General features: G+C 40.8%; 1 protein-coding gene across 2 annotated transcripts in view; it reads left to right on the top strand.

Annotated features, from left to right (window-relative positions):
- The window catches only part of fam13a (family with sequence similarity 13 member A), a 280,084-nt gene that overhangs the window by 77,920 nt on the left and 183,779 nt on the right, over window positions 1-18,385 (top strand). For both annotated transcript variants that reach the window (XM_063046842.1, XM_063046840.1), the window contains exon 5: window positions 10,249-10,402. In XM_063046842.1, the coding sequence (XP_062902912.1) occupies window positions 10,249-10,402 (154 nt within the window). The remainder of the gene's footprint in view (window positions 1-10,248; window positions 10,403-18,385) is intronic.

Below are 18,385 nucleotides of genomic sequence, written 5' to 3'. Positions count from 1 at the left end.
TATAATAGTTATTGAAAGCTGGAAAAAAAAACACTGAACTGGACATTTCAGTGAGTGGAAATAACTCTACTTGTTTTCTCCCTATGTCAGAACTGGCTATTGCAAAGTTCAAAAGTTCAAAGCTCAATGTAATTTTATTGTCGAAGTACATATATGTCACCATATACAACTCTTTTCAATATTTTATTAGGTTTTACATAAAAGAATACAGAGTACAAGAAAGTATATATAAAGGTAAAAAAAAACTACAAATTACATTATATCTGTTCATAATAACAATCTCATTACCCCTTATTCATGTAGGTTAGTCAAAGTTATATTGAAATATACTAATTTATTACAAAAAAAATCTAACCCCTACCAAGACCGAAGCTGTTTATTAAGGAGAAAAAAAAGGTAAAATACCTTCTCGTATAATAAAAATTAATAATGGCCAACATCTAAATTTAAACAACGAACTGAGGGTTTTGAAAGTTTTGAAAATAATTCAGAAAGGGTCACCACAATGTTTGAAAGTCTTGACGAGATTCAGAAATCAAACAACGAATCTTCTCTAAATCTAAACATGACATAACATCGCATAACCATTGAGCATGAGTAGGAGGAAAAACATCTTTCCATTTAAACAAAAGCACCCTCCTAACTATAAGAGCACTAATGGCCAAAATATGTAAATCAGATGTCTTCAGCTTGATATCTTGTCCTGCAACAATACCAAATAGGGCTGTCATAGGATTAGGCTTAAAATTGACTTTGAAAAGTAAAGAAAAAGTTTGAAAAACTTCCTTCCAATATTTCTCAAGACTCGGACAAGTCCAACACGTATGAACTAATGAAGCTTCGCCATTATTGCATCTGTCATAGTGGGGAGATATATCCGAATAAAAATGAGATAGCTTATTTTTAGTCATATGGACTTTATGTACCACCTTAAATTGTATGAAGGAGTGGCGAGCACATAGCGATGACATATTAACCAGCTTAAAAACTTCATTCCAAGTTTCCTCAGATATTGATGTCTGTAAGTCTTGTTCCCAGAGATACTTAATTTTGTCTAAAGGAACATTCCTCATCTCCAGTAACATACCATAAATATTAGATATTGAACCATTATAAAAAGGTGTCAAATTAAAAATTACATCCAGTAAGTTCTTATCTGAGCTTATAGGAAATGTACGTAATTGAGATCTTGGAAAGTCTCTAATTTGTAGATATCTAAAAATGTGAGTTGTGGGTAGGCTATATTTAGCTGACAATTGCTCAGATGAGAAAAGATTTCCTCCAACAAACAGATCCCAAAAACATTTAATACCCAACCTGTCCCATTCTTTAAAAAGTAAATCAGTCATGGAGGGTTTAAAAATATTAGAATAAATGGGCCTAGAAAGGGAAAATCTCAATAAACCAGAATGTTTTCTAAATTGCATCCAGATCCTCAGAGACCATATACAACTCTGAGATTCATTTTCTTGCAAGCATATGCAATAAATTCGAAAAACATAATTAAATCAGTGAAAGATCACATCAACTGTGTGTACAACCACTGTGCAAAGGGCAACAAATTGTGCAAATACAAAAATAGATAAGTAATAATAATAATAAATAAACAATAACTATTGAGAACATGAGCTGAAGCATTTTTGAAAGTGAGTCTGTAGGTTGTGGGAGCATTTCAGTGATGGGGCAAGTGAAGTTATTATCCCCTTTGCTTCAAGGGTCTGATGGTTGAGGGATAAGAACTGCTCCTGAACCCTGTGGTGTGAGTCCTGAGGCTGCTGTACATTCTTCCTGATGGCAGCAGTGAGAAGAGAGCATGGCCTGGGTAGTGGAGTCTCCCTGATGATGAATACTGCTTTCCTGAGGCAATGCTCCATGTAATTGTGCTCAGTGGTGGGGTGGGCTTTACTGGTGATGGACTTTTATAGGATTTTCCATTCAAGCAAATTGATGTTTCCATACAACGGTGTGATTCAGCCAGTTGTTATACTCTCCACCACACATCTATAGAAGTTTGTTAAAGTTTTAGCTGTCATGTTGAATCTTCGCAAACTCCTAATGAAGTAGAGGCACTGCCGTGCTTTCTTCATAATTGCACTGATGTGCCGGACCTAAGGCAGGTCCTTTGAAATGAGAACACCAAGGAATTTGAAGTGCTGACCCTCTCCACCTGTGATCCCCTGATGACGACTGGCTTATGCACGGGTGGTTTCCTCACATTAGTCAATAATCGGCACCTTGGTCTTGCTGACATTGAGGGAGAGGTTTTTGTTGTGTTACAACTCGGCCTGATTTTCAAACTCCCTCCTATATGCTGATTATCGCCACCTTTGATGCGGCCTATGGCAGTAGTGTCATCAGTAAACTTGAGTTTGGCATTAGAGCTGTGCTTAGCCACACAGTCATAAGTGTAAAGTGAGTAGAGCAGGAGGCTAAGCACACAGCCTCGTGGCACACCTGTGCTGATGGCGATTGTGGAGGAGATGTTGAAAATCCAAACTGGCTGGGGTCTGCAAGTGAGAACATCAAGCATCCTATCGCAGGCCAGTGTCTTGAAACTTGTTTCAAACCATTTAAGCTTCTTGTCTGATTTTACATTTTTTTTTCCTCTCTTAGCCAGTAGCAACACAATGCAGGTAAAGAAGCATAACTTGCCTTTAGATGCCATTTTTACCCACTTCATCTCACCCTTTCAGAGATATTCCCTTTGTTCTACCCACCTCTCCTTCCTCCTACCTAATGACTTGGTTTCCCTCTTTGCCAATTCTGATGAAGAATTTTGGGTCTGAAGTTTGTTTTCTATTTCTCTTTTGTGAGATGCTGACTGACCTGCTGATTTCCTGATTTCCAGCATTTTAATATTCCAATAAGTTACTCCAAAAGTTGTTTTTCTCTTGCATTGCAGTAAACTGAGTCATAGAGCAGTGCAACACAATTCATACCAATCCCATTGTCCACCCAGCTAGTCCCATTTTCTGCATTCAAAAGAAAAAGTTCTGCTATTTTTTCCTGATTCAGGAATGATTCATGAGCAGGCACAGAGCAGGCATTTGCCTTTTCATTTACCTTCAGGCTCAGCACTGTATCTTTGTCCCCCTGCTTTCGCACAAAGTAAGTTACAGCAATGAAGTATCGAAGTACTTCCTAAAAAGGTGAAAAACGTATCAACTATTTTGTGCAGCTCACCTGATTTGCATATTAAATAGCTCAGTACAAAATATTTAGAAATGTTGGTGATGCTGAACAAATTAGTTGGTGTGGAGATTAATCAGAAAGTTCAAAGTTCAAAGAAAATTTATTATCCAAGTACATATATATCACATATACAACCCTGAAATTCATTTTTTACTGGCATTCACAGTAAATACAAGAAACACAATGGAATCAATGAAAGACCACACCCAAAAGGATGGACAAACAACCAATGTGCAAAAGACAACAAACTGTGCAAATACAAAAAGAAAAATAATAATAAATAAGCAATAAATGTCGAGACCATGAGATGAGTTCTTGAAAATCAGTTCATGAGCTGTGGGAACAGTCCAGTGATGGGGCGAGTGAAATTGATTGAAGTTATCCCCACTGGTTAAAGAGCCTGATAGTTGAGGATTAATAACTGTTCCTGAACCTGGTGGTATGGGTCCTGAGGCTCCTATACTTTCTTACTGATTCCAGTAGCAAGAGGAGAAATAAGACTTCAAGCCAACGAAGTCATTCGCTTGAATCATTACTTCTGTATCTCTTTACACAGATGTTGCCTGACCTCCTGAGTATTCACCGCAGCCTTTATTTCCAGCATCAGCAGTTTGTTACCTTGCTTCCTTCATTCTTCCTTTGGGAGATAAAGCTGTTATCCTTTGATCGTACGGTCAATCTTCTGAGCACCCTCTCTAACATGGGGAACTGCCAACGCAAGAGAAGCACCCATTAATGAAGAATGACAATCATGTAATCTACACACCCAGGCAAGGCTGAAGTTTGCCCCTGCTTGCCACCCAGATATCAGGATATTGTAAAAATAGAAGTCATCAATGGTGTGTAAACAACCTAGTTTACAAGTAAAACACAACCTTGTGTTGTCATTTCAGACAGATGGAAGATTGCATTTGTATTAGTAACTATTTCTTGTGGAGATACTTTATTAGACTCTATCAGTCGTGGATGGATAAGTACTCTCTTCGGAATCATCTAGTATGTTCCATATCAGATCCCCAGTGCATTTAGTCCAGGTTGTGTGTCCAGGGCTGTAAGTCCTCATGTACCAAACTCATTTAACTTCCCTTCTTCCTTCCATGGGAAACTCCACTGCAATACTCTACTAATATGGATTGGGGTGTTCATGTACATAGAGTGTTTTAATCACAGCTTTCAGGTTTGGTGGAAGGAATATTCATTAGGCCATGACTGCCAACTGTTTTAAAGTTACCAGCTTCCCCTCCATTGTCTCTGTCTACACTTAACTGCGGTCTTGGCTTATAATATAATCAAGGACCTCTTCCACCCTCATCATTCTCACTTCTCCCCCTCCCCCATGCATTTCCTTTCCACTATAATCAGAGAGGACGGAAAATTTTTAATTGGGGTAGGGCAAATTATGAGGCTATAAGGCTAGACCTTGCGGGTGTGAATTGGGATGATGTTTTTCCAGGGAAATGTACTATGGACATGTGGTCGATGTTTAAGGATCTCTTGCTGGATGTTAGGGATAAATTTGTCCTGGTGAGGAAGATAAAGAATGGTAGGGTAAAGGAACCATGGGTGACAAGTGAGGTGGAAAAACTAGTCAGGTGGAGGAAGGCAGCATACATGAGGTTTAGGAAGCAAGGATCAGATGGGTCTATTGAGAATATAGGGTAGCAAGAAAGGAGCTTAAGAAGGGGCTGAGGAGAGCAAGAAGGGGGCATGAGAAGGCCTTGGCGAGTAAGGTAAAGGAAAACCTCAAGGCATTCTTCAGTTATGTGAAGAACAAAAGGATGACAGGAGTGAAGGTAGGACCGATTAGAGATGAAGGTGGGAAGATGTGCCTGGAGGCTGTGGAAGTGAGCGAGGTCCTCAATGAATTCTTCTCTTCGGTATTCACTAATGAGAGGGAACTTCATGGGAACTTGATGACGGTGAGGACAATATGAATGAGGTTGATGTTCTGGAGCATGTTGATATTAAGGGAGAGGAGGTGTTGGAGTTGTTAAAATACATTAGAACGGATAAGTCCCTGGGACCTGACAGAATATTCCCCAGGCTGCTCCACGAGGCAAGGGAAGAGATTGCTAAGCCTCGTTATCCACGGGAATGGTACCGGAGGATTGGAGGGAGGCAAATGTTGTCCCCTTGTTCGAAAAAGGTAGTAGGGATAGTCTGGGTAATTATAGACCAGTGAGCCTTATGTCTGTGGTGGGAAAGCTGTTGGAAAAGATTCTTAGAGGTAAGATCTATGGGCATTTAGAGAATCATGGTCTGATCAGGAACAGTCAGCATGGCTTTGTGAAGGGCAGATCGTGTCTAACAAGACTGATAGAGTTCTTTAAGGAGATGACCAGGAATATAGATGAGGGTAGTGCAGTGGATGTGATCAATATGGATTTTAGTAAGGCATTTGACAAGGTTCCACACGGTAGGCTTATTCAGAAAGTCAGAAGGCATGGGATCCAGGGAAGTTTGGCCAGGTAGATTTAGAATTGGCTTCCCTGCAGAAAGCAGAGGGTAATGGTGGAGGGAGTACATTTGGATTGGAGGGTTGTGACTAGTGGTGTCCCACAAGGATCGGTTCTGGGACCTCTACTTTTCGTGATTTTTATTAACGACCTGGATGTGGGGGCAGAAGGGTGTGTTGGCAAGTTTGCAGACGACACAAAGGTTGGTGGTGTTGTGGATAGTGTAGGATGCAGAAGTGGGCTGAGAAGTGGCAGATGGAGTTCAACCCGGAGAAATGTGAGGTGATACACTTTGGAAGGACAAACTCCAAGGCAGAGTACAAAGTAAAAGGCAGGATACTTGGTAGTGTGGAGGAGCAGAGGGATTTGGAGGTACATGTCCACAGATCCCTGAAAGTTGCCTCACAGGTAGATAGGGTAGTTAAGAAAGCTTATGGGGTGTTAACTTTCAAAAGTCGAGGGATAGAGTTTAAGAGTCGCGAGGTAATGACACAGCTCTATAAAACTGGTTAGGCCACACTTGGAGTACTGTATCCACTTCTGGTCGCCTCACTATAGGAAGGATGTGGAAGCTTTGGAAAGGGTACAGAGGAGATTTACCAGGATGCTGCCTGATTTAGAGAGTATGCATTATGATGAGAGATTGAGGGAGCTAGGGCTTTACTCTTTGGAGAGAAGGAGGATGAGAGGAGACATGAAAGAGGTATACAAAATATTAAGAGGAATAGATAGAATGGACATCTAGTGCCTCTTCTCCAGGGCATCACTGCTCAATACAAGAGGACAAGACTTTAAGGTAAGGGCTGGGAAGTCCAAGGGGGATATTAGAGGAAGGTGTTTTACTCAGAGAGTGGTTGGTGCGTGGAATGCACTGCGTGAGTCAGTGGTGGAGGCAGATACACGAGTAAAATTTAAGAGATTACCAGACCGGTATATGGAGGAATTTAAGGTGGGAGGTTATATGGGAGGCAGGGTTTAAGGGTCGGCACAACATTGTGGGCCGAAGGGCCTGTACTGTGCTGTACTATTCTATGTTCTATAACCAGCAAACTTCATGTTATTTTTAGTGCACCTGGGTTCTCTTTGGAAATGTCACGTCTCATTCAACTGACTGTTCTGTCTTACTGCATTTCCTAGGAGTGGAATACATTTTCACTTTGAAGTTTCTTGGGAAATGTACGTTTATGAGAGAGAATAGAACAGTATTTAATAAAAATGAAGAATTGTCTTAAGAAACTCAACAACTCCTGCTGGACTTAGATTTTTGGATCATTTTGGCAGTGTTTTGGTTAATAAGGCACTTTCATAAACAGAAGTCGCAGCCACGATGCTTACTCCATTACAATTCTAATCTATTATAGAGTTGCCAATTTGATGCTGAAGTGACCCACAATTAAGTCAAGTGGTAACTGACCACCGTAACAGTACACAGCACATGATAAAAGATTAATTATTTTATTGACCTCAGGAGATAGTAATGAGTGTTCAATATAGCAGTAAATGTTATTCTAAATGATAGTTAACTGATAATGACTGCACTAATCTTCAAATATGTAAGATTTTGGAGAGAATGTATGTGCTGTATCTTGGGCTTCTTGCATAAAAATATATACTTGCCATTGAAAGGGTTGAGTGATGATTTGCTGTGCTGGTTCCCAGAATAACAGGACTATCATATGAATGGTTCAGTAGGTAAGATATATATTCATCAGAGTTCAATTCCTTTGAAAATTACAAAACTGTTCAAGGGTTTGACAGGGTAGATGGAGGAAGGTTTCGTCATGGAGTCTAGATCCTAGGGCCTACAGTCCTTAAATTTCTCTATCCGTAGTAATCAGTCAGGACATTAAGTTTTGGAGTTGGGATGTTATAATGCAATTTTACAAGATGTTGGTGAGGCTGCACCTGTGGTATTGTGTTCAGTGTTGGTCCCCATTTTATAAGAAGGACATGATTAAATTGGAAAGAGTACAGAGAAGATGTACAAGGATGCTGCCAGGACTCAAGGGTCTGAGTTATCGGGAGAGGTTCAGCAGGCTTCTCTTTATTCCTTGGAATGTAGGAGACAAAGGGGTGACGTTGCAAACATGCATAAACTCATTGGAGGGAGCGTGATGTTGTAGACGTAGAGAAAGTCATGCTGGATATAGATAGAGTGAATGCACAAAGCCTTTATCCAAAGGAAAGCAAACTAAAAAATAGAGGGCCTACGTTTAAGGTAAGAAGTGAAAGATTTAAAAGGGACCTGAAAGGTGTGGTGCATATATAGAATGAGTTGCCAGGGAATGTGTTTGAGATAGTTACAGTATAATAGCAATATTGAAAAGACATTTGGACAGATATGTAGATAGGAGGGGTTTAGAAGGATATGGATAAAATGTGGGCAAATGGGACTAGCTTGTTGGCATGGATAAGTTGCGTTGAAGGTCCTTTTCCCATGCTATGTTGCTCTATGACTCTGTCCTGGAGGACTGACAGGACTTGGTAATTGATTGTTTCAAAACCGAGGTCTGTAGATTCAAGATATAAGAGGAACTAATTGATGAGGAGTATGGACAAAATGTTGTTGAAATGGAGGACCACCCAGGATCTTGATGAATGAATGGTGGCATAAGTATGAGGAGTTAAATGTTATCTTCCTGCTCCTGTGGTCTTATATTCTATCTTGTACTGTATTTAGAATAAGACTACTGCATTTCTAATCCTGTGTAGTCATGAATAAATAAAAATCAAAAAATTGCAGGTGCTGGAAAAATGGAATAAAAAGAGTAATTGCTGTAAGTTCTCGACAGGTCAGGAACGGTGGAAATAATATTTTAGGTCAAAGACCTTTCATTGGACTTGCCAGTTCTGATGAAGTGTCTTTGAACTGAACCTCCAACTCTGTTTCTCTTTTTGCCTACACTGTCTGACCTGCCGAGAGTTTCTGGCATATTCATTTTTTATTCCTGATATCTTCATTCTTGTCCACTTCAGGAGTTTTCCTCACCGACTTCTCACTTTCCACCTGCTCTTGACCTCAAGCAGGGGCCAGTTATCGGTGTCTAACTGATGTTTGTGCATCAGCCTGCTGAATCACTCTGCTCTTCAGCTGCTATCAGTAAGGAAGGAGGTACAAAAGTCTGAAGTCCCACACCAACAAGCTTCTTCTTTTAACCATTCAGTTCTTGACTCAACCTGCGCAACCAATCACTAGCTCAATGCAGCAACACCTTGACCACTTTGTACTACAATGGACTTGTTTGTTTATTCCAAATGTGTTCTTTCTTGTATAATTTCGCATCATTTATGTTTAATTTGTTTTTCTTATAAATGTTGTGTCTCTGATGTTGCTGGGACTAAGTTTTTCACCTGTGCATACATGTATATCAGTGGTCCCCAACCTCCGGGCCGCAGACCGATACATTGCCGCGAAGCATGCAGTGGTGCAGCGGTGGCCAGAACGCACCCAGCACATCTTTAAGAAAAAAGCCGAAATAAACAAGCTAATTAATTAGGTGCTGCCCGGCACATAAGTGTCAGCCCATATCAGAGGCGATTGCCGATTGCGTCGCCTCTGATCTGGACCGACATTTACGTGCTGGGCAGTACCTAATTAATTAGGTTGTTTATCTTGGCTTTTTTCTTAAAGATGTGCTGGGTGCGTCCTGGCCACCGCTGCACGCTTTGCGGATCGGTATTAGTCCGCGGCCCGGAAGTTGGGGACCACTGCATTATATAACCATGACTTCAACATTGACCTACATTAGTCTCCATTTTGCACAAAAGTGTATTTTAAAATTCACATCCCTCTGCTTTAGCATCACCATGGATTCATCCCTCTCCACATCTGCAAACCCCACGAAGTTCTGTGCTCCTTTCTTCTACTCGGGTTCATTCTCCCTCTTCCTTTGCCACAGCACTGGAGGACATGCCCTCTGCTGCCTCACTTAAGTTCCCTGTGAAAACACCCCTAACTCTCCACCACATTTCCTCCATGGTAACCTGTTCCCTATTAAATTTTCCATGACTAATGCCTTGTTCTTGGGATAGATCTTAATTATTTCTGATTATACTCCTGTGATGTTCTTTGAGGTACATATTTTGACACGCTCAAGACACTGTAAAAATTATCGTCGTTTTATCCTTTTGGTAATATTCTGTTATATCGAAGGAGTCGTACAAGATCCAATATTTTGTTTCAGCAGAAATCTCTAACTAATGAGTCTGTGGAGACAGTTTATTCTGATTTTTTTTTGGTAAACTCCTAATGACAACTGTTGTCATGGAGACAGCAGGGTCTTGTGATCACATCACATGCTTTAAACTAAAGTGTTATTGTACTGTGATTGAACAGTAGTGAAATAGCCACTAACTTCCCAGGGGATATCTTAAGGTACAGGGAGTTGCCGTTCCTGAGACTACCAAAAAATCCACAGCCAATCTGATAACTAAATATCTATGCATCATTTCAAGTACTGCAGTATCAGCTTGACCAGCAGTTCATAATGTGACTGAGCTCATAATTTCCTGAGGGAGTCTCAAGTAAGATTGGAGCAGAAATGGTTGGTTTACCACAGTTGTGTTCTACATTGTAACATTTGTGTTTCCAACCTGGCAGTGTTTCCGCTGGTTTTGAAGGAATACAGGAGCAAAACATCTCCAACAAACTGATGGCCTCACTGCTGGAGAACTACGACATCTTCTTTGAAAACACGGACAAGGTGGACGTCTCACCTGGCACTGGCACGCAAACGAGAATAATAACTGTGCAGGTAAGTGCCCGGGTATCATCCAGGTTGATAGGTGGTTATGCTTACAAGGTGAGGTGCAGTACGATGATAGGAACATGAACGCCAGCATTGATCAATGGAGCTAAATTGTCATTTCATAAGCTATACTTCTAGAACTGTACTTAGTCATCAGAAGAAAGCTGAAAGATGCTGTCCCTTGTATCTCCTGTGTGTCCGTCGGAGGGTTTTGAACTCATTCCTCCTCCATGAGCATATAAAGCTATGTGGGTTTTCCAGTCCACTATTAAGGAAGCAAATGTCTCCCTGAAAGTGGCTGCATGGGTGTAAAGAATGCAAATGGCTAATTACCTTTGATAGTGAAGGCATTGAGTTCAAGAGTTGAGAAGCTATGCAGCAGATTTAAGAATCTCTGGTTAGGCTGCATCTGGAGAACTACATTCATTTCTGATCACTCCATTAGAGGAAAGATGTGGACGCTTTGGGGACGGTGCAGGGCATGTGCTATGAGGAGAAGTTGGATAAACTTGGGTTGTTTTCTCTGAAGCATCGGAGGCTGCGGGGAGATTTGATAGTTTCGAAGATTATAAGAGGCACAGATGCTGAAGTAACCTGAGTGAGTAACTTTTGTCGAGGATAAATAATTCCAACTATAGAAACAAATATTCATCTAAAAATTAGCTTGGTGTAGAAACTGAACAATACTTTGACTCAGTGGAAAAAGCTTGTTTATTTCCATTCCAACATTGTGTCATAACTCTGAGACCAGGAGAACACATTTCTATCAATTGTCCTATGACCCTTTGCTATGAGGTTGTCCAAAGTTATGCTATGGGTTCATAATTCTGTTATCACTTTGAATAGCTTGACATTCGCTGAGGAAACTTTTCATCTACACAAAGCTTGATTCCAGACCCTGATCAGCGAGAAAGCACTAAGGCACCTGCATGGTCAAAATTGATGTTCAACTGAGATTCTTGGGTATGCAAAACCCAGTAAAACAACAACATATTCTTCCAAGCCTTCCAGATACAAGAGGGACTACAGATGCTGGAAATTTTGGAGCGGCATACAGAAAAAAAAAGGCTAGAGGAAATCACTGGGTCAAAGGGAAAGTAACAATCAATGTTTCAGGATGAGACCTTTCATCAGGACTGAAAAGTAAGAAACTAGAAGCCAGAATTAAAGTTTAGAGGAAGGAGGAGGAACACGAGCTAGAATAGATTATGCTCGACAGTCAGCTACAGTCAGGTTCACCAGTCATGGGCAAATTCAGGTAAAATTTTTAAAGCCACAGAAGATTGGTTCATTCAACAGCTGTCTAATTGAAGGTTATTACAGTGCTTAATCTTACCAAAATTACTTTAATTGTACAGGGTTCAATGTGAAATTTATTATAATAAAACATAACATCTCAAAAACGTGAATTAAAAATGTGAAATATTCAGTAGTTTAGAAAATCTGTGAGTCGAACCCCATCAGATCCTGAACATGTTGGATTAACTGAAAGATTTTTTCAGTCTCCCTCCATGTGCAATGGGATAATGAGGAAATCTCTTGGGGCCAGAAAATTTCTGATTCATTATATTCCATTAAATAGAATAATATCACCTCAAAGAGGATACATTCACAGGCTTGAGGAAGCATAATAAGATCTATAATTCTACTCCACACTTGAATGTATATTTTGCATATTTTCACAAATATATATTCACAACACAATAATGAGTCATTTGTTCTGACATTTCCTTAATTTACAAATGAATACTTAATTCTCATTCTTAATTTTGATTCCTTTCAAAACTACCTATTCTGTGCAACATTTATGACCCAACCTGTCTTCTCCAGAGGCTGAGTACTGAGAGTTAGTTAGGTTTTATTGGTTTATTATTTTGACATGTACCAAAATACAGCATCAAGCTTTTGTTTTGTGTGCCATCCAGGCAGATCATGCCATACATAATTATATCAAGGACATAATTAAATTGAGAATATAATTACATTGAAGTTACTAAAGATGGAGAGGTCAAGAGGCTAAAGCTGGGAATTTCTAAGCTTGGGATTGATATTAGAAATTGGGGTGCAATAGAGAGGTGATAGTTGACCAGAAATGGGGCATCTCATTCACCGGGGTTTCGATAGTACAGATGTAGGCTCAGTATTTCCTCAGTGGTTAGCAGGAAGCCAAAAAGAGGATAAGGATGAAGCCATGGAAGGATTTGATCAAGAAAACATTTAAATTAATTGTCTGTCCAGTATCCTGGTGTGTGCATAAGTGATCGGAGTAATGAATGAACAGAACATGAGGTAGCTGGAATAAGAGAAAGATAGTACTGGATGAACAAAGAGTGGTGGGTACAAAGTAGAGAGAAGCATTAAAGAGCAACACAAGACTGCAGATGCTGGGATCAGAAAGAAAAAAACTGTTGAGGGAAATGGGCAATCAACATTCCACCGAGCACTGTTCCCTCTAGGCTGTGCAGGTGCACAGCTGCGCAGTAACTGAAATGCTCCAATACACATTGCCTTTGCTGCACAGCTAGAGTCTTCTACATAATGCTAATATAGTTTTGAATTCTATGTTAATATAATTGTGAATGACCCTGCAATTAATGTGTTAATGAATATAATCCATTATTTTTCTGAATAATAGTCATACCACAACCTTTACTTTGAAACATTTTAGAGCTTCAACGTATTTACATCATCAGAGTTTCAATTTAACCACTGTTAAAAATTGTAACAATAAACACAGAATGGATGTCAGTAGCTTATTGTTATAACCTGCCTGACTACTGAATGCTGGTGCTGTCTAGTCAAAACATTTTACATTTGCCATTGTGCCTGCCAGTTGTTTTGACTGAGTGACATCATTTACTTGTTTTGAGAGTTGTGCGTTGTGCTCGTTTGATATCATAGAGTCATAGAAAACTACAGCGCAGAAATGGGCCCTTCAGCCCACCTAGTCCATGCTGAACCATTTAAAATGCCCACTGCCAGTGACCTGCACCTGGACCATTGCCCTCCATACCCGCCCATCTATGTACTAATACTAACTTCTCCTAAACATTGAAATCAAAATTGCAACCACCACTTGCTCCAACAGCTTGATCCACATTCTCACCAGTGAAGTTGTTTCCCCTCATGTTCCCCTTAAACATTTCATCTTTCACCCTTAACTCATGACCTCTCGTTCTAGTCTCACCCAACCTCAGTGGGAAAAGCCTGCTGGCATTTACCTTATCTATACCCCTTATAATTTTGTATATCTCTATCACATCTCCTCTCAATCTTCTATATTCCAAGGAGTAAAGTCCTAACCTATTCAATCTTTCCTTGTAGGTCCTCCAGTCTTGACAACACCCTCATAAAATTTCTCTGTACTCTTCCAGTCTTATTTACATCATTCCTGTAATTAGATGACCAAAACTGCATGCAATACTCCAAATTAGGCCTCACCAACATCTTATACAGCATCAAAATAACATTCTAACTCCTGCACTCAATATTTTGATCTATGATGGCCAATGTTTCAAAAGCTTTCTTTATGGCCCTATCTATCTGTGACACTACTTTCAATGAATTATGGACCTGTATTCCCAGATCCTTTTGTTCTACCACAGTCCTCACTCACTGTGTAAGACTACGTATATTAGTTGGTCCTCCAAAAGTGCAACACCTTGTCTGCTTTAAATTCCATCTGCCATTTTTCCCTATTTTTCCAGCTGGTCCAGATCTCGCTGCAAACTTTGATAGTCTTCTGCTGTTCACTACACCACCAATCTTGGTGTCATCCACAGATTTGCTGAACCAATTATCCACATTATCATCCAGATCATTGACATAGATGACAAACCACAGTGGACTCAGCACCAATTCCTGCAGCATTCCACTAGCCACAGGCTCCAGTCAGAGAGGCTATTACCGCTCTCTGACTTCGCCCACGATGTCCAATCCAGTTTACTACCTCATCTTGAATGACAAGTGACTGAACCTTCTTGACCAACCTCCCATGTGGCAACTTCCTTTGCCTAGTGCCTTGCTGAAGTCCATGTAGATAACATCTACTTACTTGCCTTCATCAACTTTTCTGGTAAATCCTCGATAAACTCTAAGATTGGTTTGACATGACCTACCATGCACAAAGGCATCCCTAATAATTCCCTAAATATCCAAATACTCATGTATCCAGTCCCTTAGAATACGTTCCAATAACTTCCCACTACTGATGTCAAGCTCACCAGCCTATAGTTTCGTGGTTTATTCTTAGAGCCCTTTAGAAACAGCAAAGCATTAGCTAACCTCCAGTACTCTGGGACCTTACCTGTCACTAAGGATGATATAAATTTCTCTGCTAGGGGCTCCTGCAGTTTCTGTATGCCTCCCACAGGGTTTGAGGGAACTCCTTGTCAGCTCCTGGGGAACTGTCCACCTTGATTGCCTCAGACAGAAAAACACCTCCTCCTCTTTAATGTGTATAGGGTCCATGACTGTGCAGCTGCTATGCCTCACTTCTGTAGACTCTGTGTATGGACAGTGTCCTGAGTAAATAAATGTGAAAACTTCTATATTCTGAATTTTTGATAAGTAATATTTCAAATAAAATCATAATCTAAAAGCATTTAACGTGCTGCATAATTTTCAGGCTGTGTAAGAATTTCCTGCTCAGACCAGTGGTTGGTCCGTGCAGCTGTAAAAAAAAAATTAAGAGGGAAAGTTGCTTGAGACCCTTCATCTGGATTTCATCTGACACCAGTTCTGAAGGATGAAACAAACTCTGACAAAGTAACAAGAATAAAAGTTATTTTTGAGTAGCAAATCATACCATAAATTGATTCTTGAAGTTGCAATACAGGAAGTTTTAGAACACAGTTACCTTAACCCAGATACTGATGATAACTTTCCAGTGTAATGCTAAGGCAAGTATACAACAAGACTGATGAGAGGCAGCTCCCACTGTAAACCTTCTACAGGTGGACTCTCTGCTCACACGGAACAGGCAATTGGGAGGGGTTTGATGTTTCCACAAGGGCAAAACTAGAATTCCAGTGAAATAGGATTCTACCAGCAGCCACATATTCCCTTCCTCTCTCCTTTCAGTATTTTAAAGGGACCATTCTCTTTGCAACTATTGATTTAATGATACAGTGTGGTATAGGCCCTTCCGGCCCTCGAGCCACATCCCTAATGACGGGACAATTCACAATGACCACTTATCCTACCAAGTACATCATTGGTCTGTGGGAGGAAGCCAAAGCACCTGGGGAATACCCATGCATTCCACAAGGAGGACATATAGAAACTCCTTATAGAATGGCGTGGGAATTGAACTCGAAATTCTGTATGCCCCGAGCTGTAACAGCATCATGCTAACTTTGGCACCCACTATGATACGTGATCTGCCATCTACTCCTCATTCATTGTATGGTACATTGCTTTTCCTGCAATACTATGGCAATATCTGTCACTTAACCTCCTCCTTTCCCACCTTCCAGGAACCCAAATACTGTAGTCTTTCCTGGTAAGTACGTAGTTAGCTATAGACACTGCAGTCAGTATTCACAATGTGGTCTCCTCTCGTCGTCGTCATGGATATCCCTTGAGGTCGAGGATGATAGTCTTTGTTCTGTTGATCTACTTATGGGCTCTCAAGTGGCTTACGAGTCCAATCTTGGCTTTGAAAGTTCTTCCACATTCAGGACAGGTAGTTCCAGATGGCAGATCAGGCTTTGGTTGTTGCTGCCTCTCTTTCCATTTTCTTCTCTTTTCTTCTAATTCTGCACATCTGTTGGTTTCGAAAGTTGCTGTTCCTTCTTGGATGATGGCTTGCCAGAGTTTCCTGTCCTTGGCATTGGTTTCCCAATTGTTGATGTCGATGTTACATTTCTTCATGTTGGCTTTTAAGACGTCTTTGAATCTCTTTTGTTGTCCGTCTCTTTTACATTTGCCTTCTTTAAACTGGGAGTAGAAGATTTGTTTCGGCAGACGTTCATCTTTCAATCAAACAACATGACCGCGCCATCTCAGTTGGTTCTTGATGACATAGGCTTCAATGCTTGTTGTTTTTGCTTCATTTAGCACACTGACTCTACACTGGAGAAAACACACAAAGATTAGGTTATCCTTCTCAATCACATTCTCCTGCCTTCTCCCCGTAACCTTCCATGCCCTGATTAATCAAGAACCTATCAACCTCACCTTACTCAGTGACTTGGCCTCCACAATCATCTGTGGCATGAATTCCACGGATTCATTACCATCTGGCCAACAAAATTCCTCCTCATCTCTGTTCAAAAGGGACGTCGCTCTATTCTGAGGCTGTGCCCTCAGGTTCTAGATTCTTCGATATAGGAAATATCCCCTCCACATCCACTCTGTCTCGGCCTTTCAATATTCAATAGGTCTTCATATTCTCATATTCAGTGAGATTCCCTCCCCCCTTATTTTTCTAACTCCAGTGAGCACAGGCCCAGAGCTAGCAAATGCTTCTCACACATTAACCCTTTCATTCTCAGAATCATTCTCGCGAACCTCTTTTGGACCATCTCTAATGCCAGCGCATCTTTTCGTAGATAAAGGGCTCACAGTACTCTGTGCCGTCTGCCCAATGCCTTACTAAACTTCAGCATTACATCCTTTGCTTTTATATTTTAGTACCCTCAAGATGAATGCTAACATTGCATTTGCCTTCCTTGCACCTGCAAGTTAGCTTTCAGGGAATCCTGCATGGCAAAGTCCAAGTTCCTTTGCACATCTGATTTCTGAATTTTCTCCCCATTTAGAAAATAGCCTACACCCTTATTCATTTTACCAAAGTGTATGACCTTTCACTTTCCAACACCATATTCTATCTGCCACTTCTTTACTCATTCTGCAAATCTAAGTCCTTCTGCATACTCCCTGCTTCCTCATAATATCAGCCCTCCAACTATCTTTGTATCATCTGCAAACATGGCAACAAAGCCATCAATTCCATCATTTAAATCATTGACATATTACAAGATAAAAAGCGGTCCCAATATTGACCCCTGAAGAACACCACCAGTCACCCACAGCCAACTACAGAATACAGGTTTCCCCCGCCATCCAAAGGTAGAGCGTTCCTATGAAATGGTTCGTAAGCTGGAATGTCGTAAAGCGAAGAAGCAATTACCATTTATTTATATGGGAAAATTTTGTGAGCATTCGCAGACCCAAAAATAACCTACCAAATCATGCCAAATAACACATAAAACCTAAAATAACAGCAACATATAGTAAAAGCAGGAATTATATGATAAATACACAGCCTATATAAAGTAGAAATACTTTTCCACAATCATTGCCTGCACTGTCCACCATAGTGAAAATCTCGCGCAAGTGCCGTCGGCAAAAACACAGCGCGAACGCTCTCGGCAGAAAATCTCACGCAAGCGCTCTTGGCAGAAACACTCTCTCCACTAAACTATAAGCTATGAAGCTGCCAAGTCATACCAAATAACACATAAAAGTACACAGCCTATATAAAGTAGAAATAATGTATGTACAGTGTAGTATCACTTATGGGAATCGGGAAGACAGCTTGCCGAGCACACTGATGATGGTGTGTTAGGCTGAGTCGTCGCAGGTTGGGGTGGTGCAGTGGCCCCCACCATCCAGGCAGCAAACCGATACCGATCTGCGAAGCATGCAGGGGTCCAGTGGTGGCCGAGACACACCCAGCACATCTTTAAGAAAAAAGCCAAAATAAACATGCTAATTAATTACGTGCCGGGCAGCACCTAATTAATTAGCATGTTTATTTCGGCTTTTTTCTTAAAGATGTGCTGTGTGCCTCCCGGCTACCACTGCATTCTCCGCGAATCGGTATCTGTCCGCGGCCTGGGGGTTGGGGTGGTGGGACACTGAGGTGTCGTCTGTTTCCATTAGGGCAGGCAGCTTATCTTCTCCTATGACTGCCCTCCTCGATGTTGAAGATCGAGGTTCATCGTCTGCTGTGGCTGATGTGGAAGGCTTGCTTGACTGCTG

Source organism: Mobula hypostoma, chromosome 4, assembly GCF_963921235.1.
Source record: "Mobula hypostoma chromosome 4, sMobHyp1.1, whole genome shotgun sequence".
Lineage (NCBI taxonomy): Eukaryota > Metazoa > Chordata > Chondrichthyes > Myliobatiformes > Myliobatidae > Mobula > Mobula hypostoma.
This window is presented reverse-complemented; position numbering and strand designations above follow the sequence as displayed.